We start from the raw sequence: 25,305 nt of genomic DNA, 5'->3' as shown, positions 1-25,305 counted from the left end.
TATGGGAGCACGAAACTGGCTTTTTCTATGCTTCGACATCATGAGGATGAAATAGGACCTGTACAATGTGTGCTTTCTAGATTTGCCGACATGCTCCCTGGAGCTCATGCGGATTCAAGCATGACTAGGGAAGAAGCCTCGCTTCGCTGGGGCAATTTCTGCTTTTTCTCATCATTTTTATTTTTTGGATATCGGTGTTGGATAGTGAGATCATCCTGCACACTGAAATTCGGCCACGGGTTCTCATCTGCACTGCGTCGAGCATCTTACCCTCAACATTCTCATTATGATTTACTAATGTATATCATATTATTGAATAAAGAAAGAATGGGAGCATGGCGACCCCTGAGAAGAGAAGCAAGCTTGAATGTCCTCCGAAGGGAAATTAAGAAATGAAGACCCCACGAGAGGTCAAGAGCCTTTCGAGCAATCAGTGCCGCAACTTCTCGGCCAGTCAAGATTACGAACCATCTCAGAATCCACCTAGACGATGATACATCCAAAGCCCAGGGTTAGCGCAAGCTCCAAACCCGACTCGACACCCCAAAGTTCAGTAATATCCATCTTCATCTTCTTCTTCTTCTGTTTTTTTTTTAATATGCTGACTCGAGGTGTCTGGCTTTGCCGACTAATCCCCGGGCTCCATGAACCTCTGGTAATCATGTCAAAAGCGCTTCGGTGACTCCTAGGGGTTTTGAACTCAGGTACATGAATTCCTTCGTAACCATTAGACCAAACCTCTTAGGTCACGTTTGATCCTCGGATTAAGGATTATGATAAAGTTTTAATGTCGCAATCTAGTATTTAGAGCATGCCAAGATTTGAGTTTAGGATAAGAAAAGAAATGACTTGAATGTACCCAGAAAAAGAAAAAGACCTATATGTCCTATATTTAATTTTTTTGATTTTTTAAATAAAAATAATTTTCAAAATTAAAAAAAAAAAACACCCACCGAGTAACACAGGGCCAAAGGGGAAGGGGCGGTAGTTGCTTGACGCCAGTGACAACCGCCCCGGTGAGGTCACTGGCCCACCCAGGGGTTGCGAACAACCTCGCCTGGGACAATGGTGGTCGGTGTCGGGCTCTCACCTCCCGAAATCATCACTATCTCTCTCTTCAATCAATTCCAGCCACCATAGCCCTGATTGAGGTCGTCGATAGTCTCTATGATGACCGGTGATCTCGATCGGGGCTGTGGCACCAAGATCCCAATCAACTGCCCCACTCTCTCTTTGATTTGAAGAGAAAGCGATGATTTGGGGCGGTGGAGGCACAATGCTGGCCATCACCGCTCCAGGCGAGATTGCCGGCGACCCTTGGGCGAGTAGGCAACCTCGATGGAGCAGTGGTCAGTAGCGTCGGGCAACCATTGCCATTCTTGCCTTTTCTACATAACCAAAAAAAAAAAAAACAAAGTATGGTGTCATTTGGAAATTTGGTAGAAAGTTAGGGATGTTTTCGTCTTCTTATAAATAATCATATCCCAATCCACTCTTAACTCCCGCCTCTTTGGGATTAGCTCTATAATACTTTTATCCAAGTATATCCCAAACCCAATCTCAATCCGATCGCCACCAAACATCGAATTAGGATCTTAGAAATCCAATCCTCCCTCTAATCCAGTCCGTCAAACATGCACTTGGAGTCATCCATCTTCATCTCTAATTAAATCACTTGGACAAGCCAGGCCGGAATTACCTCAGAAGGCACAGTCCTTATATAGCTTAACCCATACCCCAGGAGGCTTATAGTCCTCCGAGTCCATTGCTATTGCCTAGCAGGTTTAGGGAGCACCCGAGCTGAGGACTACGCTGCCAGCTGAAAGCTTTCGATCACTCATGATAACTATGTACTCCCCATGAGGACGTGTAAAACCCGAGACGAGGTTGTCCTTATTTCTCCAAGATCATCGGCCAAGAAGGAGAGCTTCGCATAGAACTTAAATTCCGATAAAGCCAAATCATCCAGGAGAAGGTTGATCAACGAAGGTAAAGCGAGCTCGGGATCAGCTTTCTCCAGTGTAGCCTCCCCGTGGAAATTTAATCCTTAAATTGCAACTTATATTATTCTGAGCAAAATTTTGTAATTACGAGGATTTTAAGAGTTGATTGTTAAGATGATATGATTATATTCAAGCAAAAAAGAAGAAGATATAATTATAATTATAATTATAATAGTTATTAATAATCTTATTTATTTATTTAATATGTATAAACATAAACATAAACATAAACATATATATAAGAGTAGGGTGGTTTTTTTCACCCTCAACCACCGATGCTTCAACTTTTTTTTTCTTTTTTTTTTCCCAATTAATTTCTCAATATGTCTTAAAATTTTTATTTAATTTAAGTATAATAATTTACATTTTCAATGTGTATCACTTGTTCAATGAGTTCAATTAATCTAAGTTTGAGCAGAGTTGACTCCTTAAATGCTACAATTCTCCCAGTTATGAATTCTCTCTAGTCATAAGATTCGCACCTGAGGCCCCATATATGATAATAAGCACCGACTCACCTAACAACTATCCACTTTGATAAAGACATTTCGTTAGGCTCCACTTTAAGTAGTAACGTTGAAACGCAATATTAGACTAATATATTGACTTGAGACTATTTCTTATTTGGGTATTAACTTGGCCTCGGCCGCGATATGCTTTTAATGAATATTAAACCTATTGCAAGAAAATTCGCCTACTTAAAATATTAGTGAACCACTTAAGACTGATTATATTGCGATCATGGTACCTCTAGTTTTAAATAGAGAAAATATTGTCGTACATCCCAATCTTTTATGCTTTTATCAATTCTATTGCATGTTTTAAAATGAGATATCTCAATCTTTGCATTATGTTCTAGATATATCATCCCGTGACTGTTCCCGTCAAAAGTTAACGGAGTTGCTGATGTAGCTTCGTTTAATAGTTAACAGCTCTTACGTGGATTTATTTGTGGGCCCCCCATGTATACTCAACATTACTTCCCACCCATTGTCTTCCCAGGTCCCAAATCCCCGACTTTCCTAGATCTCTCACCCTCTCCAAATTTCTCTTCTTATACCCTAGATCAAGTTAGGGTTTTTCTTTAATTGTGACTACATTAGTTCTAAGTTATATTGTATTTTAATTAAGTTAAATTACGCAGTATATCCCATGATTTCATATTTTTTTCAAATATATTATATGCTTTTAAAATTATAAAAAATATCCTATGATTTATATTTTTTTTTTCTAAATCTATCCCACCGTTACATCTTCCATTAACATTTAACGGTCTTGCCACTGTAACCCTTTACCCGGGATAGATTTGAGAAAAAAAATTAAAATCATGTGATAGATTTGAGAAAAAAATTAATTTTATAGGATAGATTTCAGAAAAAAATTAAAACAATGCGATAAATTTAGAGTCTACTTATGTTTCATTAATGGAAAATATAACGCTGTGATAGATTTGAAAATAAAAATAAATTATGGGATATTTTTGATAATTTTAAAAATATATGGTAATTTTGAAAAAAAATGTGAAACCATGATATATACGAGGTAGAAATTCCTTTTAATTATTACATAAATTACCATGACAAATCAAAAAAATTTTCTAACACGCAGCATTGCGCAAGGAAAACACCAAAGTGACACTAAAAGTACGCTAAAATTAGATCAATTAATCAAATATTTGAATTTTGCAGAAGTACGAAAAGCATAAGCACGGACGAACCCAACATGATTGGTTTAATAGTTAAAGGGTGCGACTTCATCGGTGAAGCCTAAGTTGAAATCACTCGGAAATCATGGAAGAGAGTACATTCTATTGAGGTCATCTGCACGGCTTGTCACGGACTGATCTATCACGTAAATTTCCACGTGTTCGCTTGAACAGTATAATTTGTCGGTGAATCCCGGATAATTATATCAAAAGAATAATAAAAAGAAAATCCAGCACGCGCAAAAATCAAAATGCGGACATGATGTGAAAATGAGAATGCGAATGCTTCAAATTTTACGAAGAACCTATCAAATAAAACAACGTTTACGAACAGGAGCGGATGACGGCTGAGCTTTCCGGCTGCAAAGTGTAAAAGAGACGAAAGGATAGTTCAGCAGAGACCTCCATAGCCACACACTGACACACATGGCAATCTTCGAGTTCCAGAAATCTCCTCTGTCCTTCTCCTGCACCGACCAAAAGACCCCCAAAAATCCATCTTCAGCTGCACTTTCACAAACATTCCCACGCTGCTACCCCCCACCTTCTTCCCACCTTATCACAATCGCGACACGCGCACCTCTGCCCTGTTTCACAACGCAGAGAGCACGGAGACGGTGAGAGAATCGAAAAGCTGTGGTTTTGCCTTGTGGGTCTGATATTCGGGAATGGCGGGCGACGGGGAGGAAGTGAGGAACAAGCAGGTGGTACTGAAGGACTACGTCTCCGGCATGCCGAAGGAGTCCGACATGTGCATAAACACGGAATCGAAGATCAAGCTTAAGGCCCCCGACAATGCTGTCGTCGTCAAGAACCTGTACCTGTCCTGCGACCCCTACATGCGCAGTCGCATGAGGAAGCTCGATTCCCCTTCCTTCGTCGATTCCTTCAAGCCCGGCTCTGTACGTAAAACCGACCCTTCTTGTCTTTTAAGTTGCTTCTTCATTGTGCTCTGTTTCGGGTGGCCAATTGTTGACAATTTGGAACAGGGAATACTGTTGAACTGAAGTGGGATCTCTGAAAGGAGGTTAAATTGAAAGAATTTTTCTTACAAATCGGGGCGTACGGGAATTTTCGCGATTTATGGTTTTTAGTGGTTCATTTCTTGTTCTAATGACGATTTCCCCGTGATCCCTGATCATAGCTTCGGGTTGACATCTTATGATGGAACAGTGGTTTTAATTCATTACTTGATGACAAGTAGATTTAGGTGCGAAGGTTTTTCGAGCCGAGCTCTAGAGAGCCGGACATGCCTGCATTTGTCTTCACACAACCCTACTCTAGACTGTGCTGTATTTCATGCCCATTGGTTCTTTCAGAAAATCATTCGGTTTTTCTTTTTCAATGTTATTGTATACATTTGCAGCCCTTAAGTGGATATGGAGTGGCGAAAGTCGTGTCTTCGGGATATCCGAATCTAAAGGAAGGCGATCTGGTTTTGGCTTGGGGGACGACTGGGTGGGAACAGTATAGCCTTATCACTGCACCCGAAACGCTCCTCAAGATACAGCACACGGACGTGCCCCTCTCATACTATACGGGGATCCTCGGTAAGCTTTATTACCTTAAACCCTGCTTTCCCCTAGTGAAGAGTCGGATGCTGTTGTCTAAATATGTCAATACTCCCACATATTTTTTTGAAAAGTCCAGCCCTTGGGCCCATGTTTTTCTTCAAATACTAGAAGTGCTTGATCAAAGCGGACCTTTGTATAAAATATCATGGAATTGCTTTTGGCTCATACGCGACCCACAATTTAATTACTCCTGTTGCGATTGCTTTGTATTTTGGTTTATCCTCTTCCTGTTCATAGCATTGAACAAAACTCATCTCGTGTCCTGCTAGAATTTTTGAACATCTTAGATTATTGGAAGCTCGTATCTACAGAGTACCTCAGTGATGAAGTATTAACAGTAATACTGCATCTTTATTTAGATCCTACGAAGATAGATCATATGCATCATACAATAGTTACAGGTAAAATTGATCTGTTTTTGGAGCTTAACTTTTTAACTACTCTAGAAACTGGTGGGAAATCTGTTCGGAGTATGGTGTGGAATAGAATGGATGGGAGACGTGAGAAATGAGGGTGGGAATTGATTTAAGAGATTTTAGAGGATTAAATTAAAAATCAGTTATTTGTTGAGTCATTTCCGATATACTTAGTAAAGTGGTATTTGTCTTTAATGGTCCGTTTAGAGCTCTCCTGATCCTCTTCCTCCTTTTCACATCCTGATGATTCTTCTTCATAACTAATTTATAACTGATTTTTAGCAATGCAATAAACCGACCCAAGTATATTATGTCAAAAAAAAAAAAAAACAAGAAGAAAATTCTTTTTGGGCAGTCCTTTTATATATCCGCTGTGAAATACTAGTACAAGGATTGTACATTCATATATGAAATTCTTGTCCTCGAGTATACTGGCTATTGTTTGAGGAAGTTAACCTAACAAAGCCAGCAGGATCGCAACTAACAACATTGTGTTTTGTGCCCCTAGGAATGCCGGGAATGACTGCTTATGCCGGATTTTATGAGGTTTGCACTCCCCAAAAAGGAGAGAGAGTGTTTGTATCGGCTGCCTCTGGGGCAGTTGGTCAGCTTGTAGGTCAATTTGCCAAACTCTCGGATTGCTATGTTGTGGGAAGTGCTGGAAGCGAACAAAAGGTATATCAGAGATAGAAGACCAGCTTCTACATTTTGTTATGACTCAATGATAGCTGGAAGAATTTGGTCCTTGTTTCTACTTCTGGATCTATTGCGTCATTTTCCTCATTGTTTGGTTCTCTTCTCTCCTCCCCTGCTATCTAGTCATTTAGATCAGTCTTAGTAACATTTTCCCCTCATGCGGACGCTGTTGTACATTTCTAAGTCTACAGCCTTCAGATCATACTTAATATCCTTTTCAAGCAATGTTGCTAATGACTGCTTTATATATGTATACTTCATTTAGCCAGTGTTTACATTGCACTGGTCAGGTTCTGATTTTTCTGAGCTGTTGATTTTACGCAAGGTTGATCTTCTGAAGAATAAGTTCGGGTTTGACGCGGCTTTCAACTATAAGGAGGAGCCTGATTTGGACGCTGCTCTGAAAAGGTTGGTCGTTGCTAGTTTTTACATTTCCAGAATGGGGATTTCTAAAACAATCAGTTTATACATACCCTACTTAGAAGACATGTAACTGTTCTAAATTACATGGAGCAATAACCTTGCATCATGTTCAGGAACCTCAGTTAACTACGACAGGAATCTCTTGTCAACGGAATAAATAAAATGAAACTCTAAAATTTGGTGATCTCATTATGAAATTTTTGGCTAGGCATTTCCCGGAAGGCATTGACATATACTTTGAAAATGTCGGGGGGAAAATGCTCGATGCAGTGCTAGCCAACATGAGGGTCCATGGCCGCATCGCTGTATGCGGGATGATCTCGCAATACAACCTTGAGCAGCCTGAAGGCATCCACAATCTTATGAGTATCATCGGGAAGCGTGTCCGCATGCAAGGCTTTCTTGCTGGTGATTTTCTTCACCTCTACCCCAAGTATCTGATGACAGTATTGCCGTACATCAAAGAAAACAAGATCGTATATGTGGAAGATATCGCCGAAGGCATTGAGAGCGGGCCTGCGGCCCTCGTCGGTTTGTTCACAGGACGCAATGTTGGGAAGCAGGTCGTCTGTGTTGCTAAGGAGTGAGATGCTCCAAATGAATGAAGAAAACCCTGTTGACTTGACCCCTTCACAGTTTCTCCTTATGTGTGATTGTATCGAGAGCTTGATTTTTGGGGAGTGTCCGCCATGTGCCTCATTTTTCGGAGGCCTCACATAAGACAACTAAAGCTGAAATGAAACGCATCTTTCGAATGTATGAAAATTGATGGACTGTGTACCTGTGTATGTCTTGTTGGAATTTCAGGGTAAGTTTGATTTGCCCCTGTAGTTTGAGTGTGGTTTGATGCTCATGTACTGCTTTTGTCGTTCAGTCCCGTGAAGTTTAAGTTGGTCACTGTGTAATTAGCTGTCACAACCGGCCGAAGTATTAACGTGGTATGCGAGTTATATCTGCGCCTGCAACAGAGACTGATGGGTGTTTCTGCCGAGATGAAGTCCCCGATTATGATTTGTTCCATAAGGAAGGGGAGTTCAAACTCAAAAGTTTCTGTCTCTATTGTTAAATGATGTCCTTCTATATGTCTTATCGTAGGGGGATGTGTTACTAAAGATAGATTAGTTTAGTAGATTCAGCCTTTTACGCTGGTCGTAGTAGCAGTTGGGCTAAAAAGAGAGTGGATGAAGTAGGGAGCGGCAAGCAAAATCTAAGAGATAAGAAAAAACCAGCGGCACGAAGAACTTTGCACCTGAGTCGGGATCAAAGGCGCCGACTGAGTCGGAAGAAGGTGCTCCAGGAGATGTTTTAGCATATGCGAGTAATGGAGATACGTTGATGGAGATGAGGGGGATGACAAGTAGGGCCTTGGGTGTGACGGGCAAAAGCGGAAACAGAAAGGGAAGGACGACATGGACTATGAAGATGGGGCTGTAGAGGGGCAGCAGAGGACTCGAGCGATCACCAGTAAGGGAAGGACGACATGGACTATGAAGATGGGGCTGTAGAGGGGCAGCAGAGGACTCAAGAGCGAAGGTGATCGCAATGAGAATGAACAGGAGAGGAACGGGGAAGATGATGAGGTCACGATAGAGGATGATGCTCTGCATGAAAACCTTCGTATTGGAGGGAGCTTCAAAACAAATGAAAGGTGATAAGACGGCGAAATCAAAATATAGAAAGAAGATTCAGGGATTCTTGAAGGAGGAGACTGATAGAGCGATCTATGTGAAAGGTGAGGGATTGGACTTCTAGATGGAGGTTCCATTGGTAGGATCTCTGCCTAATCACGACGTTTTCTCTTTGATATAGATTGCTCAGAAAGTGGCCAAGAGAATACATCAGGAGCTGCTGAATGATCGAGAGCTGCCAAGTGATTATGATTTGCTATGGAGATGACCCCAAGAACCGAGAGGAACTCAAGCCCCAGGATGAGGAACCGACCCCAGCTATCCAGACGAACGGGATCGACCTTGCTGCAATTTGGCAACTCCAAGACGTGCTGGAGACCCGGTACTTCTACTCCAAGGACATTCATGCGATGCTTATAAAGTATGGAGTGAAGGCCGCCCGAGAAACCATAATGAGGCAAGTCCAGCACGTCTTTAGTCATATGGTATCTCTGTCTATATTAGGCATTTGAATTCAATTGCAGACTATATGACCTAGTCCAGGGTATACCGCCCGATGAACAGGCTCTGCGGGATCACGGAGTCGGTTTCGCCCATTAGTGAGATGTTGGACAATTTGGGTGGCCGATTGAGACGGGTATGGTCTCTTTTGATATGTTGAAGAAAATTGAAGCTTGAGGTGGAATTTATAGAATGCGGATTGGGTTATGGACTTAACGGTTGATATTTTACAGTCCGTTCGATAAGGTTTCAGTGCAAAGTTATGCACCTGAAAATTTTGTAGCAATGGAAGTTTTGGTGGGAAGAAATGTCTCTGAATTTGTAGCATTGGTTACGTTGAAGGGATGTCGGCATTTTCTATTTGGAAGAAACTTGTTTCATAAGCAAAATAAAGAATTTATAAAATTATCCAGCTCTTTTTGAGGATCATCTATTTTGTCTATATTTGTCAGATCAATTTTTTAATACTAATCTAACCATAAAATATAAATTTAACCGCTTGTATAGAATCGACATAGTTGCTTAAAGTCAAAAATTTTTTTGTATCAATTTTTTTCGATACTAATCCTACCATAAAATATTAATCCAACAGCTTGTACATGGTCGAGATAAGTTCTTTATCGTCGAGATGGTTCCTTAAAAGGGGTTGAACAAGCTCCTAATTTTTTCTTCTTTCTTCTTCTTTTTTTTTTTTTTAAGTGAATAGAACAGGCTCCTAATTAGCTTGTATTTCACACCAGACTGCTTGGGAAAGGTCAACGGGTCAACTCCTCTGGTCCTTATATTTATCTTCAATGAAAATCCATCAATAAAAGGACAAAAATTATATTAAAACAGGCAAACAATCAAGCACCGTATCTCCCCAGGATAATCACGCGCGCGCACACACACACACACATTATATTATATATAATTACATGTTTGGTCCTTGATATTTTATTGTTTTATCGATTTCTTCCTCGACCCTTCGTCGGGCCCCATTACGTCCTTGAACTTTTATGAAAAAGCACTACTTCAGTTTCCATGAAGTCTAGAGAGGACACCGACATCTAGGGACGGACCTAGGGTTTGGATTTGGAGGGCGAACTCCCTGAGATGACAAATGGGATGATAGTTTCTTTGATTAGGGGGGCAAATAGAAGAAATTTCATCAAAAATTGAACAATAATACGTAAATTTCCTTTGAGTATCGAAGAGTTAGGGAGAGCGACTGCCCCCCTCAACAATCCCACCTCTCTCGGTCCATCCTTGCCGACGGCTCTTCTTTAGGGCAATATTATCGTCAAATTCGTACATCAAAAAGGATATTGGGGCTGAGGAAGAAGACGAGTGATGGTACTTATAAGTTGGGCAAGGAAGACATTTGGCTCAATCAACTTGAGTCGAGCGCGTGCAGAGGCAAGATGGTGGCAACGATTGGGTCCACAAACATGACGCTAACTTAGTAGGTCACAGTGCTAATCAGGACGCAAAGGCCGAAAACTACATGGAGCAGTTTGTCACCTAGTAAAGCTCAGGGCTCAGTCGTAAATCGAATTATCGGCTTTTCTTTATTTTAATAAAAAAAATGGGAGCCAACTGTAAAAACTAACGGAAAAATGAAAAGTTTGCCGCGTTTTTCCACTCTAACATGATATTATCAAATGAACGGTATTCTCGGGAGGCAAGTGGGAGGCGACCCTCACCTTTGCCAAATTCTATTTACAGTCCCTCCCTGTCTCTCTGTCTCTCCCTCCTCTCTGTCCTTCCTTACTTCTCGCTCTCTCTCCCTCTCTCTCTCCTCCCTTCAAATTCATTTCCTCTTGCCCCATTTAGCTATCTATCAGACAATCTTGTTCCTCTTCTTCTTCTCCCTTTCTCGGCAGCTCCTCGTCGTCGAGAGCCTTTCCCCCGAGAAGCTCTCGATTCGTTGAGCTGTGATTCCACCAAACTCAAGCTCATTTGCTGCAATTCTGCGCTGAATTCCGGGTGTTAATCCGTTGCCTCACAGATGTAAACTTTGATGCCTCCTCTGTTTTCTGGAGCCTGACCGATCCGAGACATTTCGATTGATATCAGACTGTTCCTCCTTTGGCCTCAGAGATTCTGACCCAAGCCTATGCCAAGGATGGAAATTGCTTCACAGTTGAAGCGAGGCATATCCCGTCAGTTCTCCACCGGCTCCCTCCGGAGGAGCCTCAGTAGGTTTGTCTTGCATACTTGTTCATTGTCCATTGAAATGCTAATGTTGTTCTGGGTTTGTTCTGATTCTTCGTGTCATGAGCCTGTCTGCTGTGCTTGGATGGAGCTGCCCGACAAGACAATTCTATTCCATCCGATTTCCTCGTGCTATTATTTTTGCATGACATGTTAGGAGCTTGATTTTCAAATTTCTTCTTTCTCAAAAGACACTTTTGCAGGCAATTTACACGACAATCATCTCTAGACCCGAGGCGCAACAATCTGAGGTTCAGCTTCGGAAGGCAGTCGTCCCTCGACCCGATAAGGAGGAGCCTCGACAGGGATGATGAGCTCACAGTGCCCGAGAACCTTGACTCAACGATGCAGCTGCTGTTCATGGCTTGCAGAGGGGATGTCAGGGGAGTGGAGGACTTGCTGAATGAGGGAATTGACGTCAACAGCATCGACTTGGATGGGAGAACCGCATTGCACATTGCAGCCTGTGAAGGCCACATTGAGGTAGTCAAGCTCTTGTTGACTCGAAGGGCTAATATCGACGCCCGTGACCGGTGGGGAAGCACGGTAAACTTTCCTCATCTTTTGAAGGAAACCTTTTCAATTGTTGTCGGCTCGTTTCTGTGTTAAGTAAGAGTTCACTCTGTGACAGGCAGCTGCTGACGCAAAGTACTATGGAAACATGGAAGTATATAACATCTTGAAAGCTCGTGGCGCCAAAGTTCCGGTAGGACGTGGATGAAATTCATTTATGATGATATTCTTTCGAAAACAAAAGCACAACCTATTCTGAGAGTTGTTATGATTCTAGAAAACAAGGAGAACACCAATGACGGTTGCAAATCCTCGAGAAGTTCCGGAGTATGAGCTTAATCCACTGGAAATAGCAGTTCGAAAGGCTGATGGCATTTCAAGGGTAAGAGCTTCTCCAGCTACGAGAACCGATACTTTTGAGCTACTTCTCTGATTGCTTGTTTTCCAAAACTTCCGGAGAAGATTATTGCGATAATATTGTGATTATTAATTGACTTCGTTCTCAATTTTTAATGAGCCTTTTGGCAGGGGAACTATCAAGTGGCTAAATGGAACGGTACAAAGGTTGCTGTTAAGATACTCGACAAAGAAAGTTATTCAGATCCTGAGAGCATGTAAGCCTGAATATAATCCTCCCAATTTCAAAGATAAAACGATGAGGATGGCCCTTTAAAAGTTCAGACTACGCTTCTACGATCTCAAACTAAGTTTGTTGTGTTCACATCAGAAATAATCGGCATATTTTTGTGATCAGAATTGCATTCAAACATGAGTTAGAGCTACTGGAGAAGGTTCGGCATCCCAACGTGGTTCAGTTCGTTGGAGCTGTCACGCAGAACATTCCTATGATGATAGTTGCAGAGTATCACCCGAAAGTAATAATAAGTTGATTAATATTATCCTTATCATTCTCATGTATAATTTGCTCTTGTAGTCAATGACAAAGGACCTAAATCCGCAATGTATTATATTTTAGGGAGACCTGGGAACGTACATTCAAAAGAAAGGGCGTCTCTCTCCATCTAAAGCTCTAAGATTTGCTCTTGATATCGCACGGTACACCTAATACTCGTTTCTTTTATCTCGTAAACTTTTTTTTACATTTAGAATTCTCTCTGCTCCTTTGATGTTCGATTCATACACGAGCTTCCACTGAGTTTTTAGTTTGTCTATTTGGTTGCAGGGGAATGAACTATCTTCACGAATGCAAGCCCGACCCAATCATCCACTGTGACTTAAAGCCAAAGTAAGACAACTTACAATACGAGAGTTTCTATCAAAGCAAAGAGAGTTTTGAACCTCTGGTTTTGTATTATAAGGATCAACAGATTCCTTTAATATCTGAAATTTTGGTAAGGTGCCAGAAATATTTTGCTGGATAGTGGTGGTCAACTAAAAGTATCTGGGTTTGGTTTGATACGATTGTCGAAGATCTCACCTGATAAAGCTAAGCTAGCACATCCCGAGGCTCATACTGAACTCCAAAGTAAGTTCGAATATTTGCTATGGTGTTATAGGCACTTGGATACGGTTGTATGAGATACTAATGCTGGCATCATTTTTAACTGCAGGTTTATACGTCGCACCCGAGATTTTCAGGGATGAAATTTTTGATAGAAGCGTAGATGCATTCTCTTTCGGTCTCATTCTGTATGAGGTTTGTGTCAATTATTGAATTTTAATCTATGATGGCACAGTCAATAAAGGATTAGTTATCACAAAGTTCTTTGGGTAGTTTTTTTTTGTGAAAGTTGTTTCCAGAGAAGCAGAGTTTACGAAAGAAAGCTCATGGATGTTGATGAATATTTTGCAATAAAAGCAGATGTTTGAAGGAGTTCAGCCTTTCCATCCCAAGTCTCCTGAAGAGGCTGCCCGACTGATATGTCTAGACGGAAAAAGGCCGCCACTCAAGGTCAAATCGAAAGGTTACCCTCCCGATTTAAAAGAGTAAGATATCCACTGCATTATTCCTTTTGTTTGTTAGTCCTCGCTTTGTTTTTCAAGTGGGGACTTAAGATGAAGATCAATTAGAAATTCATTAGATTGGTTTGCCGTTTAATATCAGTATAATTGTTCGCTATGAACCTAACTATGTAGGTTGATCGAGGAATGTTGGGATGCAGAGCCGGTGGTGAGGCCTACCTTTTCAGAAATTATAGTTCGATTGGACAAGATAGTCTCTAACTGTTCAAAGCAGGGCTGGTGGAAAGATACATTTAAGCTTCCCTGGTACGTGTTTCTTTTCCGAGCCTCAAATAAACTATCCCGATTTAAACTTTCTGATTTCAAAGCTTTCTCGTGGAACCTATGGTTCTGTGGCCAAAAGTACGACGCTTTCTGAATTTCATGCTCAAAAACTGAATATCAATGCAGAGCATGTATCTTCCATGTAACGAAGTATTTGCAATTATTTGCAGGAAATAAGAGGACGGAAGTTGTATTGCTGGAGAAGGAAGACACTTGAAAGGGATCATGTAGAAAAAGAAAGGAGGAGGAGGTACTTATCGCTTATTAATTGTTTGCAGGTCTTTTCGTTTTTTAAACATCGGATCTTTGAACCAAGCTGCGAGTTCAAAAGAAAGCCATTGTGGAGGTTCAAGGGGATTCCAGAGTTCCTTGTTCTAAAAACGGGTCAGAATCCGTAAAAACAGAATTTGCTGCTGCAGATCTTCTATACAACCATCTGAAGACGAGACCAAGAGAGGGGCCGCTGTCCATCTCGGAAATCTCTATCGGTCCCCAAGGGAACTATATATGGAGAAAGGTCCTCAGAGGGACAGAATCAAGTAATGTTCTATTAGCGAGAAAAATACACCGCAAAGAGCAGTTCTTTGTTATACATAGAGCGAGAGAACACTTATTACTTCAACAACAATGTAGTACGTACATACATCATACATGTATGGTGTGCTCCGATGCCTAATACTTGGGATTCAGTTTCAAATAAAATTACTTCTTCTGCTGATATGCATCTTGGCCTATTAGAGCAACTGATTGGATCCGAATGAGCATCATGAAGTTATCTAGAGAGGATTTATTATAATGGAGCCCCTTGATATCATGTTTATGTCCCATTATCATTTGATACTCTGCACCGGTTTGACATACTCTGCACCAGTGACTGTGTCAATGAGTTGAGTAACAAGCTCATTGATGTTCTTATCCGAACTTCCTCCATCGCCCACTGCCTGTTTGGCCAACTCTTTCCACCTCAAACAATTCTTCCTGATCTCTTTGCCTTTTTTCCCTACCATCACCTCCCTAACACAGGCCTTAATCGCTTCCCTACTTGCAATGCCCTTCTCGCTGGTCCTGACCCGAAGCCCGACCTTCCACACGTCCTCGATGAATTTGGCATTTGTTGGCTGGTCCATCCTCTGAGACATCGCCACCAATGGCAGCCCCAGGCTCAGGCCCTCCAGTGTCGAGTTCCACCCGCAGTGCGTCAAGAAGCAACTGACTGCTCTATGGGATAGCACTTGAGGCTGTGAGCACCAAGCCACGACCAATCCCATGTCCGATGTTGTGATCTCATCTAAGAAGCCAGGAGGGAGCTTCATTTTCTCCGATTCTCTCACCACCCACAGGAAACGAATGTTGCTGTTCTTGAGCCCCCATGATAGTTCCTCCATTTGCTCTTCTCCAAGAGAAGCTAAGCTCCCAAAGGATACGTAGATGACTGAATTGGTCTCCTTGGAGTCAAGCCACTCCATGCAAGATTCCATTTCGGGCTGGAAGATGCTGAGTCCATACTCTTTGTCATCTTCCAGTCTCCCATCCAAGTAGGATGATGGGATGGTTGGCCCAATAGTCATGATTGGACATTGAATCCTCATCCACTTTACTACCTTTTACCCAAAAAAAAAAAACAATATATCCATAAAACAATTGATCATATCATATGGCATGACTAATTTTCCTAGTAATCACAAAGCTTTATTCTTGATAGCAGTAATTTTTGCTTTTAATCTTCTGTCTCTTCAAAGAGACAACATCGCTAAGATCTGACAGCTCATATTTTCATCCAAAAGCATAGCCCATGCGTGAATCTGAAATATACCAAAACGTCCCATTCAAAATAGGCTGGCCCCAAGGAGAATTCCTTATGAGAGCCGAGCACTCCTAAAGTCCAAAACACAGGAGGAATGTGGTTTTTTCAAAAGTCTAGATTTATAGATGGAAGGCTATTATCGTAGTCAGATATTGATGTGCTTACCTCTTCTTCGAGCTCGAAGAAAGTATTGACCAGGATCCACTTGGCTCTGTCCAAGTTCAAGAACTGGTTAATGACCATTGACATCAATTTCGGGGATGGTTCGTATTCAGTAGTAACCCCTGAAGGGAGATCACTTGCTTCTAGTGGAGGTGCCGATGGAATCAAGCTGAATGGGCCCTGCACCGGAGTTGCAAGCCGGCCATGATGCACCAGGTAGTATATGGCACTAACCATGCATGAGTGGGTGAAGAATGGGGCCCCGTGCAGCCCATGCTCGCGGGCTACATCCAAGGCCCAAACCATGGCTGAATCGTACACCAGGACCTTTGGTGGGAACTTGGAGTCTATCTGTTCCCTGATGAACTCTGCTAAGGTTTGGGGGACAACAGCATCAAACCGCTTCAGTTTTTCATCGACGCTCAGTGTAGGGTCATCCTCCTCATACCGGTCAGGGATGTACGCCACTGAGATCGAGCTTGGCGTGGCTTCGGCGGAGAATCTGGTGGTGGAGGAAGGGATGATGAGAGTGACCTTGAGGCCCTTCGAAGCTAAGTGCTTTGAGAATTGGAGGAGCGGGTTGATGTGACCCTGCACCGGATATGTTACCACTAGAATGTGAGCCTTTTCCTGATCATTTTGTGATGTTCCTTCTCTATCCATATGTTCTTCCCTTCTCCTTTCCTTTTCTTTCTTTACCTCTTCTCTTCCTATTGATTGAACTTGAATATTTGTGTGCAGAGAATATCAACTGAGAGCTGATAATTTGATATTCCCACTGGGTATATATTATTACTTCCGCTTTGGGGAACAGAATATTATTGTTCCCAAGAGCATAAGTAATAATATAATGTCCTTAAAATGACAAGTTGCAGGTAAAGTGGTGAATATCCAAGATGCACGTTCAAAAACTTCAAAAGATTGAACTGCATTTTTTTTTTAATTTTATATTATGTTTGTCCCAGTCTGATCTAGCCATTTTTTCTTTTCAATGTAACTTTTGTTAGATCTATACACCATATGAGAATTAAATCAAGATGTGTCAGCTCGAAGAAGGGAGCTTAAGGTAATGATACAAGTCATCGACTTGGAACAAAAAGGTTTCTGCTCAATCTTCACTAAAGGGACTCCGTTCTCTTGTGTTCCTATTTCACATATTACCTAGTGGAGCACGGACCTCTCCAGTAATCGAAGAAAAATGGATACAGCAGCTACTTCAAGGCATGATCTTTCACATGTTGTAATATTAGTAAATTAAAAAAGGTTAATTTCAATCTGCGCAACCTAGTTTAACTTAAAGGGGAAAAGTACTTTGTGTGGCATAATCTCTGGCGGTTTTGTCAAATCTGACACAACCTTATAAATTTTACAATATGGCACAACATTTGAACCTCTATCAAATGTTGTACGTCATGACAAAACTGTTAAAAACTAACGAAAGTGATGATGTGGCACACGTGGAAGAACCGTGAAACCCAAACTTTGCCATGTGTTATACATGGTTAACCCACCCACACGACTACCCAATGCCCATCTGAATGCAACAAACCAATGAGCCAACGTCGGATTGTTTGTTCTCTTCACTCATACATTCATGTCATGAGTTTTTGGTATCCATGTTCGAAGCAGGGTTGGTGGAAAGATACCTCCAATCTTCCTTGATATGCGTTTCTTTTTTGAGCCTGTGATAAACCATTCCCAATTTAAACTTTCTGATTTCGATGCTTTCTGAGCCAAAAGTATTATGCTTTTCCAGTTCCTCTTGTTCGGAATGCCGATTTTCATTGGCTGCTTGGTTGTTTTTCTAAGTTTCTTGCATAGAGGCAGACCATATTCTGCTAGCTATTTATATGATTCGTAGATGATTCAAATTTAAGAAAAGAAAAGGAAAAAAAGAAGAAGTTTTATCGTCATCTTAACAATAAAATTATTTTGTGCTTCAGAAGTGAATACCAAATGCAGGGCGTATATTTCATGAAACAATGTATTTGCGATCACCCTTGCAGGAAATAAGAGGACGAAAGTTGTACTGTTGGAGAAGTGTTGTATGTTGTCTCAGAGCTGTTGTTATTTGTGTCATTTAGGGCATGTTTGGTTCGCGGGAATCGATCAGGAACGGATTAACTATTCCGCACGGAATAGGTAATCCGACGTTTGGTTCACGGGAGTGCGGAATAGCTATTCCGGATCGGGAGATCTATCCGGCTTATATACGGAATTCGTGTGCCTCCCAAGGATGTCCGGATTGGGCATTCAGCATCCGGAATTAGCGTGAAAAACCAAAAATGCCCTCAACTTTCTTGAGTTATTACAACGAAATGCATCGAGCTTTTCTTCCTCAGAAACCCCCGACGAACTGCCGCCCGTCCTCGACGACGCACCGCCGCCCGTCCTTGACGAACCTTCGCACGAGCAACTGCACGAACCCATGGCTCGCAAGCCAGGGGTCTCGACGAATCAAAGCACGAACCCATGGCTCGCAGCCCCAGCCCTTCAAACCCTTCCATTGCTGAGATCGAGACCCGAGTTTCCAGAGCCAACTCCCCGTAGCGATTTTCAATGGATCTGCAAAAATGGGCAAGACATAACCGCCTGAAAAGAGCTCATCTGCATGAACGAGCGTAAGAGGAGCCTGTGATGTTGGGTAATCGAACTTGAAATCATGGGAGCTTGATCTCTGGTAGAATCTTTTGGATGGAGGTAACCTCGGGTCCATCTCGATGAAGGAAGCTTCATCGGCCGATTCAAAAGAGGCTCCGATGGAGCTGTCGAGGCCTTCCTGAGACGGCTTGAGGTTCCCTGTAGCGATCGAGACCGATGGGCACTGTTCATCTTCTTCAACGAAGAAGATGAACAGTGATCGATTTTATAGTTGGGGGTATATATGTCTTTTTATTTTATTTATGATCTATTCCCGATTTTCACTATTTTTCTATTCCGTCCAACCAAACAAAGTGAATTTCATCAGAATTTTCATTCAATTCCCTATCTATTCTAATCCCTGTCTATTCTATTCCCTGTCTATTCTAGTCCTGCTAACCAAACATGCCCTTAGTCTTTGTTTGTTATGTTGTGTTGTGTTAATTTGCAATTTAGTCCTTAGAGTGCAGTTATCTTTAAAGTTACTTTGTTAGCTTATTTCAAGGGATATGGGTCAGTTGTGTAGAGGTAGTTTTTTGCATATATATTTGCATGTTTGTGCAGTTTGTTAGTGAGTTTGAGTCATTTTGTTCTTGTACTCCATAGACTCTGTTCTACAGAGGTTTGAATGAACTAATTTCTTTCTCCTCTCCCTTTGTTCAGTTTTTTGAACTGCAGATTCTGTAGATTCTTTGTGCTGCAGACGTGTGTGAGTAATTGAGAGAAACACTAAAAGAGTGAGAGTTTGAGAGAATTAACAGTGGTATCAGAGCACCCTTGATCTTAAGGGACCTCTGTGGGTGAGAGACTTGTGAGGTTGATCGAGTGTTTTGACTGCATCCATAAAAGTTCAAGGCAAGATGGAGGCAAGTTCGAGTGGATTATTTGCCACCTGTGTTCGTTGGGGAGAATTATCAAGCATGGGCTGTGAAGATAACAGCTTTTATGGAAGGTTGTGATTTGTGGGAAGCAGTGGAAGAAGACTATGAGGTGGCTCACCGTCCTAACAATTCAACCATGGTTTAGATCAAGCTACACAAGGAGAAGAAGACCACGAAGGCAAAGGCAAAATCGTGTCTTTATGCTGCTGTGTCACCCACCATCTTCACCAGAATCATGAGGCTTTGGGATTGCTTGAAGGAAGAATATGAAGAAGATGAGAAGATTCGAGGTATGAAGTGTTAAATTTGTTGAGAGAATTTGAAAGGCTTTAGATGGAAGAGAGAGAGACTGTGAAGGAGTTTGCTGATAGGCTTGTGGAGATTGCTAACAAGATTAGAGTGTTAGGAACTGATATCAAGGATGATAGGCTGGTGCAAAAGATTCTGGTTTCTGTACCAGAAAGGTTCGAGGCAACTATTGCTTCATTGGAGAACTCTAAGGAACTTTCAGACATCAAACTTACTGAAGTACTTAGTGCTTTGCATGCTCAAGAGCATAGAAGTATTATGAGAAGAAAAGGAATTGCTAAACAAGGAGTGGTTGAAGGAGCTTTGCAAGCAGCAAAGTTTTGGTGGAAAAGGAAAGAAGTTGAAAGAATATGGTCGTGTTTTTGAGATTGTTGCAGTAGGAAGATCGAACAACAACAAAGGGGGAAATCATCCTCGTTGTCAGCATTGTGGAAAGAGAAATCATCCACACTATAAGTGTTGGAGGAAGCCTGACATGAGATGCAGGAAGTGTCAAAAGTTAGGGCATGCTGAGATCATCTGCAAGGAGGAGGAGACTTGGCAGCAAGGTGAGGCACAAACTGCAGTTGAAGAAGTGGTAGAACAATTCTTTGTTGCTTCTTGTTTTAGCTCACGTGTTTTAGATGATTGTTGGCTTGTTGATAGTGATTGTATTAACCACATGAAAAGTGATGAGAAGCTCTTTAGGGAGCTTGATAGATCAGTAACAGCAAGAGTAAGAATTGGGAATAGAGAGTACTTGGCAGTGAAGGGTAAAGGAACTGTCCAAATAGAGAATTGTGTTGGTACAAAATTGATATCTGAGGTTTTATATGTTCCTAAGATTACCCAAAGTTTGTCGAGTGTTGGTTAACTTGTAGAGAAAGGATACAAGGTGATGTTTGAGGAGAAAAAGTGTTTGATTTCTGATTCAAAGGGTCAGAAGTTACTTGAGATTCCAATGAAGAATAAGTTTTTTTCTTTGGATCCATTGAAGATGAAGTCTAAGGTGGATGATGATTAATCTGTTAAAGGGAGAAGGTCCCTTGTAGACAAATGTTAGAGTTGCAAAGTTGCTGTTTTAGAATCTGCAGGATGTGAAGAAGCCAAAGCCGATCTAAGAAGGATAGATAAAATGAAGGAGGAGTTGACCATTATAGATCCCAAGACAAAACTCGTTCTTGATGGCTGTGTGAACAAATAGGAGAAAAAGGTCTATGGACTGAAGGAGACTCCTAGAGCATGCAATGTTATTCATATTGTGGAAGAAGAAAGCATTGATGTGTTCGTGAACAATCAAGCAAAGTGGAGAAATGAAGCTGGTGCATTGCAGAACAGAAGACCAGTTTGCAGATATCTTCACCAAGTCCTTTCAGATTGGAATGTTTGAGCTGTTAAGGGAGAAGATTAAAATTTGCAACAACATCTGATCATAGGAGGGGTGTGTTGGATATTGTCTCAGAGCTGTTGTTATTTGTGTCATTTAGTCTTTGTTTGTTATGTTGTGTTAATTTGCAATTCAGTCCTTAGGGTGCAGTTATCTTTACAATTACTTTGTTTGTTTATTTCATGGGATATGGGATAGTTTTCTGCATATATATTTGCACGTTTTATCAGTTTGTTAGAGAGTTTGTGTCATTTTGTTCTTGTACTCCACAGACTTTGTTCTATAGAGGTTTGAATGAACTAATTTCTTTCTCCTCTCCCTCTGTTCAGTTTTTTGAACTACAGATTCTTTGTGCTGCAGACATGTGTGTGAGTGATTGAGAGAAACACTTTTGGATTGAGAGTTGAGTTGAGTTGAGTTTTGGTTTTAATTGGTTTGTAATGATTGTATCGTTGAATTATGAGAAAAAGTGTGAAAAAGTAATAAATAATTAAGAGAAAATAATGATTAAGTAATGATTGTGTTGTTGAATTGTGAAAAAGTAATGAATAGTTGAGAGAATTTAATATTAAAAATTGAATTAAATGGTTAAAAATATTTAAAAAATAAAAAAAGTAATGATTGTGGTGTTGAATTGAAGATAAGTGGAGTTGAGTTGAGTTGAGTTGAGTTAAACTTTGTTGTGAAAACAAACACACCCTAAGAGAGTGAGAGTTTGAGAGAATTAACAAGATAATTGAAAGGGATTCCCATGTAAAAGGAAGGGGGACTGGAAGGTACATATTGCTCATCTGCCGTTTGTAGTCTTTTCGGTTTTTTAGGATCGGATCTTCGAACCAAGCTGCGAGTTCAAAAGGAAGCCATCTTCTCTATGGAGGTTCGAGAGGTTTCCAGAGTTCCTTGTCCTAAAAAGGGGTTAGAATCCGTAAAAACGGAACTACTAGTTGCAGAGCTTCTACAAGACGAGACCAAGAAAGGGGCCATTGTCTGTGTCGGAAATCTCTATCAATCTCCGAAGGAGTTATATATGGAGAGAGGTACATGGAGGGGAGAATCAATTTATGTTCCATCAATGAGAAAAGCAGGTTGCAAACAGCAGTTCTTTAGTAATATGTATGGTGAGAGAACACTCATTACTCTGAAAACAATGTAGTAGGTACATACATGTACCGCGGGCTTCGATGCCTTTTCGGGAATTCAGTTTCTAGTAAAATTCCTTCTTCTGCTGATATGCATCTTGGCCTGTTACAACACCTGATCAATTCCGAATGATAGGCATGTCGTAATTTCAAGAAGAATTCTAAAAATGGAGCCCCTTAATTTAATGTTACGTCACATGAATACTTCATACATATAGTGGGTACCCCTTAATTTAATGTTATATCACACGATTACTTCATACATGCACTGGTTTGACAGTTGTATTCCGTGTTATGATCGTGTGATCAAAGTCATATGAGTTCAGCAACAAATTCGTCGATGTTCTTATCCGAACTCCCTCCTTCATCGACTGCCCGTTTGGCCAACTCTCTCCACATCAAAGAATTCCTCCTGACCTCTTTGCCCTTCTCCCCTTCTATCATCTCCCTAACACATGCCTCAATCGCTTCCCTACCTGCAATGCCCTTCTCACCAGTCCTGACCCTAAGCCCAACCTTCCACACGTCCTCGATGAACTTAGCATTCGTGGGCTGGTCCGTCCACTGAGGCATCCCCACCAACGGCATTCCGAGGCACAAGGCCTCCAGCGTCGAGTTCCACCCACAGTGCGTGACAAAGCACCCGATTGCTTTATGTGCTAGTACTTCGAGCTGTGAGCACCAAGCCACGACCAAGCCCATCTCTGACGTTGCGATGTCATCTAGGAAGCCAGCCGGGAGATTCTTCTTCTCCGACTCTCTGACCACCCATAGGAAATAGATGTTGCTGTTCTTGAGGCCCCAGGCTAGTTCCTCCATTTGCTCTTCTCCAAGAGAAGCTAAGCTCCCAAAGGATATGTAGATGACAGAATTGGCCTCCTTGGTGTCAAGCCACTTCATGCAAGATTCCATTTCGGACTTGAAGAGGCTGAGCCCATACTCTTTGTCATCTTCCAGTCTGCGATCCAAGTAGATTGATGGGATGCTTGGCCCAATAGTCATGATTGGACATTGGGTCCTCATCCACTTTACTACCTGTAAAAATTGTCAAGAACCAATTGATTGATCATTGGTATGGGATGATTTCCATAGTAACTAAAGCAGCTAAGGTTTTCATTTTTTTCCCATTTTTCTGTAAAATAATGAGCTTTCATCTTCTGTAAGAGTAAATTTTATCTCTGTTATTATCTCTTTAAAGAAGCGAAATAGCTAAAAGCAGTGGGTTGGTCTATGATGCACTTGGTTGATAATATATGCATGCAACATATGCCAGTACAATACTTGTATTTCTTCAAATGAATTACTAGATCTCAAGTAATTTGGTTACTTTGTACATAATTTACTTGAGTTATAAGTATTTTCCTTAAAATTTTTCAAGTTAATACTTGTATGTACCATACATGCATTTTGGGTGCATGCACCTATGAATTTTCTTTTTCAATAGCACGTATTGTTGAATTTTCAAAGGGATACGTCACGAAGCATGAAACTCATTGACAACTGTCATTGTCAGCCACCTCGCATGGGTTGCAGTGGCTGGTGATAAGCCCAGGGGGTCGATTGAGGGGGTTGATGAAACAGTTACCCTCCTAAAATTTTGATATTACAGAGATTTTGATATTATTGTTTAATTTTTGTTGAAATTCTTTAAATTCATACTCTTCCCTAACTCCAAAATATTACCATCCCATTTGCCCTGCAAGGAGCTCGGCCCCCCGTTTCAAAACTTGGGTCCCTTCCTGTCTCCCCTCACTCTCAGTTGTCCTCGCAGTCTCCCCTCTCTATCACCCTCTCTGTGCATCATGGGACCCTTATGCATTATATGAAATTGAGGGGTAACAATGCAAATAAGCAAAAAACACACACTAGGTGAGCTAACCCCCCAAAAGAAGTAGGTGTGTACATACCGAATGATTAAATGTTTATTTACTCACTTAAAAAAGTGCTTATTTGTACTTAACTTAATAAGTTATCTCATACAAACTTAATTGATTTAGACTTTTAGAATTTTATCTCAACACTTAATTGAGATTATCAAACACTCGCTAAATATTTATAAAAAGGGAGGTTATTATTATCATAGTTCGGCATTGATACATACCTCTTCTTCGAGCTCAAAGAAAGTATTGACTAGAATCCACTTGGCTCTCTCCAAATTTGAGAATTGGTTAATGACCAGCGATAACAATATCGGATATGATTCGATGTCAGTAATCATTGAAGGCAGATCACTAACTTCGAGGGGAGGTGCTGAAGGCATCGAATTGAATGGGCCCCGCGGCGGAATCTCGAGCTGGCCATGATTCACTAGGTAGTATATGGCATTAACCACACATGACTGGGTGAAGAATGGAACCCCAAGCAGCCCATGTTCACGGGCTATGTCCAAGGCCCAAACCAGGATCGAGTCATACACTAGGACCTTGGGCGGGAAGTCAGACTCGACCTGTTCACGAATGAACTCTGATAAGTTTCGGGAGACGACTGTTTGGAACCGTTGTAGGTGTTCATCGACGGTCAAGGTCTCGCCCTCCTTGTACCCATCAGGGATGTGTGCGACGGAGATCGAACTTGGGGTGGCACCCGGGGGGAATTTAATGGTGGAGGAAGGGAGGATGAGAGTAACCTTGGGGCCCTTTGAAGCTAAGCGCTTGGAGAATTGGAGGAGTGGGTTGATGTGTCCTTGTAAGGGATATGTTACCACTAGAACATGAGCCTTTCCCTTATCATTATGTGATGTTCCTTCTCTTCTATCCATATGTTCTTTCCCTCTTCCTTTCCTTTTCTCCTCTCTTTTCTTTCGAGTTGAACATTTGTGTGTGGAGATTAGAAGCGTTGATTGTTATATATCCGATGGGAAGGGATTACTGATCTTCATGAAATCATGAAGTAATAATTGTCCTTGGAAAGGCTGTTGAGACAGACCGGTTGTTGGGATTGATTTTCCTTAAGCTTATAAATGATATAAACGATTCTACCCAAAAAATGATATAAACGAAGAGTTGCTCATTATGAAGTCGGGAATAGATTCAAGAGCGTACCTAAGATAGACTGCATTAATTGATGTTCCTTACTAGATGGGCTCTATGGGTTTTACATATC

General features: G+C 41.3%; 5 protein-coding genes across 7 annotated transcripts; 3 read left to right on the top strand and 2 right to left on the bottom strand.

The window, feature by feature from the left end:
- Positions 1-4,066: 4,066 nt before the first annotated feature.
- On the top strand, positions 4,067-7,668 carry LOC116197615 (2-alkenal reductase (NADP(+)-dependent)-like). The gene is made up of 5 exons (XM_031527794.1): positions 4,067-4,610; positions 5,075-5,258; positions 6,207-6,373; positions 6,720-6,802; positions 7,026-7,668. The coding sequence occupies exons 1-5, from the start codon at positions 4,377-4,379 to the stop codon at positions 7,402-7,404; spliced, it is 1,047 nt and encodes a 348-aa protein (XP_031383654.1). The 5' UTR covers positions 4,067-4,376; the 3' UTR covers positions 7,405-7,668.
- Positions 7,669-10,632: 2,964 nt separating this feature from the next.
- Positions 10,633-14,620, top strand: LOC116194584 (integrin-linked protein kinase 1-like). 3 transcript variants are annotated; one of them, XR_004154461.1, is made up of 14 exons: positions 10,633-11,130; positions 11,334-11,688; positions 11,774-11,848; positions 11,933-12,037; positions 12,184-12,269; positions 12,410-12,530; positions 12,632-12,711; positions 12,839-12,901; positions 13,020-13,141; positions 13,227-13,312; positions 13,478-13,602; positions 13,753-13,884; positions 14,073-14,152; positions 14,322-14,620. XR_004154461.1 is itself a non-coding variant. In XM_031523435.1 (13 exons), exons 1-13 carry the CDS (start codon positions 11,045-11,047, stop codon positions 14,077-14,079), a joined length of 1,431 nt encoding a protein of 476 aa, XP_031379295.1. In that variant the 5' UTR covers positions 10,633-11,044; the 3' UTR covers positions 14,080-14,620. The 3 variants fall into 3 exon arrangements, 2 of the variants coding, with proteins under 2 accessions (XP_031379295.1, XP_031379293.1); XM_031523435.1 differs by having other exon boundaries at positions 11,346-11,688; positions 14,073-14,620; XM_031523433.1 differs by having other exon boundaries at positions 14,073-14,620.
- A 75-nt stretch (positions 14,621-14,695) lies between these two features.
- On the bottom strand, positions 14,696-16,603 carry LOC116194585 (UDP-glycosyltransferase 74E2-like). Its single transcript, XM_031523436.1, has 2 exons — positions 15,872-16,603; positions 14,696-15,503 (listed from the first exon to the last, which is right to left on the bottom strand). Exons 1-2 carry the CDS (start codon positions 16,529-16,531, stop codon positions 14,733-14,735), a joined length of 1,431 nt encoding a protein of 476 aa, XP_031379296.1. The 5' UTR covers positions 16,532-16,603; the 3' UTR covers positions 14,696-14,732.
- Positions 16,604-19,722: 3,119 nt separating this feature from the next.
- Positions 19,723-21,067, top strand: LOC116193832. The gene is made up of 4 exons (XM_031522584.1): positions 19,723-19,917; positions 20,012-20,450; positions 20,559-20,686; positions 20,882-21,067. The coding sequence occupies exons 1-4, from the start codon at positions 19,723-19,725 to the stop codon at positions 21,065-21,067; spliced, it is 948 nt and encodes a 315-aa protein (XP_031378444.1).
- Positions 21,068-22,362: 1,295 nt separating this feature from the next.
- Positions 22,363-25,027, bottom strand: LOC116194244 (UDP-glycosyltransferase 74E2-like). Its single transcript, XM_031523005.1, has 2 exons — positions 24,305-25,027; positions 22,363-23,238 (listed from the first exon to the last, which is right to left on the bottom strand). The coding sequence occupies exons 1-2, from the start codon at positions 24,959-24,961 to the stop codon at positions 22,516-22,518; spliced, it is 1,380 nt and encodes a 459-aa protein (XP_031378865.1). The 5' UTR covers positions 24,962-25,027; the 3' UTR covers positions 22,363-22,515.
- Between the last annotated feature and the right edge of the window lie 278 nt (positions 25,028-25,305).

Source organism: Punica granatum, chromosome 2 (assembly GCF_007655135.1).
Source record: "Punica granatum isolate Tunisia-2019 chromosome 2, ASM765513v2, whole genome shotgun sequence".
Taxonomy (NCBI): Eukaryota; Viridiplantae; Streptophyta; class Magnoliopsida; order Myrtales; family Lythraceae; genus Punica; species Punica granatum.
This window is presented reverse-complemented; position numbering and strand designations above follow the sequence as displayed.

Coding starts and splice junctions, on each gene's coding strand:
- LOC116197615 (XM_031527794.1), top strand. CDS start 4,377: ATGGCGGGCGACGGGGAGGAAGTGAGGAACAAGCAGGTGGTACTGAAG. Junction 4,611..5,074: donor ATTCCTTCAAGCCCGGCTCT/GTACGTAAAACC, acceptor ATACATTTGCAG/CCCTTAAGTGGATATGGAGT. Junction 6,803..7,025: donor TTGGACGCTGCTCTGAAAAG/GTTGGTCGTTGC, acceptor ATTTTTGGCTAG/GCATTTCCCGGAAGGCATTG.
- LOC116194584 (XM_031523433.1), top strand. CDS start 11,045: ATGCCAAGGATGGAAATTGCTTCACAGTTGAAGCGAGGCATATCCCGT. Junction 12,270..12,409: donor TATTCAGATCCTGAGAGCAT/GTAAGCCTGAAT, acceptor TTTTGTGATCAG/AATTGCATTCAAACATGAGT. Junction 13,142..13,226: donor GGCTCATACTGAACTCCAAA/GTAAGTTCGAAT, acceptor TTTTAACTGCAG/GTTTATACGTCGCACCCGAG.
- LOC116194585 (XM_031523436.1), bottom strand. CDS start 16,531: ATGGATAGAGAAGGAACATCACAAAATGATCAGGAAAAGGCTCACATT. Junction 15,504..15,871: donor TCTTCGAGCTCGAAGAAGAG/GTAAGCACATCA, acceptor TTTGGGTAAAAG/GTAGTAAAGTGGATGAGGAT.
- LOC116193832 (XM_031522584.1), top strand. CDS start 19,723: ATGGAAGAGAGAGAGACTGTGAAGGAGTTTGCTGATAGGCTTGTGGAG. Junction 20,451..20,558: donor AGAGTACTTGGCAGTGAAGG/GTAAAGGAACTG, acceptor GTTAACTTGTAG/AGAAAGGATACAAGGTGATG. Junction 20,687..20,881: donor CATTGAAGATGAAGTCTAAG/GTGGATGATGAT, acceptor GTGAACAAATAG/GAGAAAAAGGTCTATGGACT.
- LOC116194244 (XM_031523005.1), bottom strand. CDS start 24,961: ATGGATAGAAGAGAAGGAACATCACATAATGATAAGGGAAAGGCTCAT. Junction 23,239..24,304: donor TCTTTGAGCTCGAAGAAGAG/GTATGTATCAAT, acceptor CAATTTTTACAG/GTAGTAAAGTGGATGAGGAC.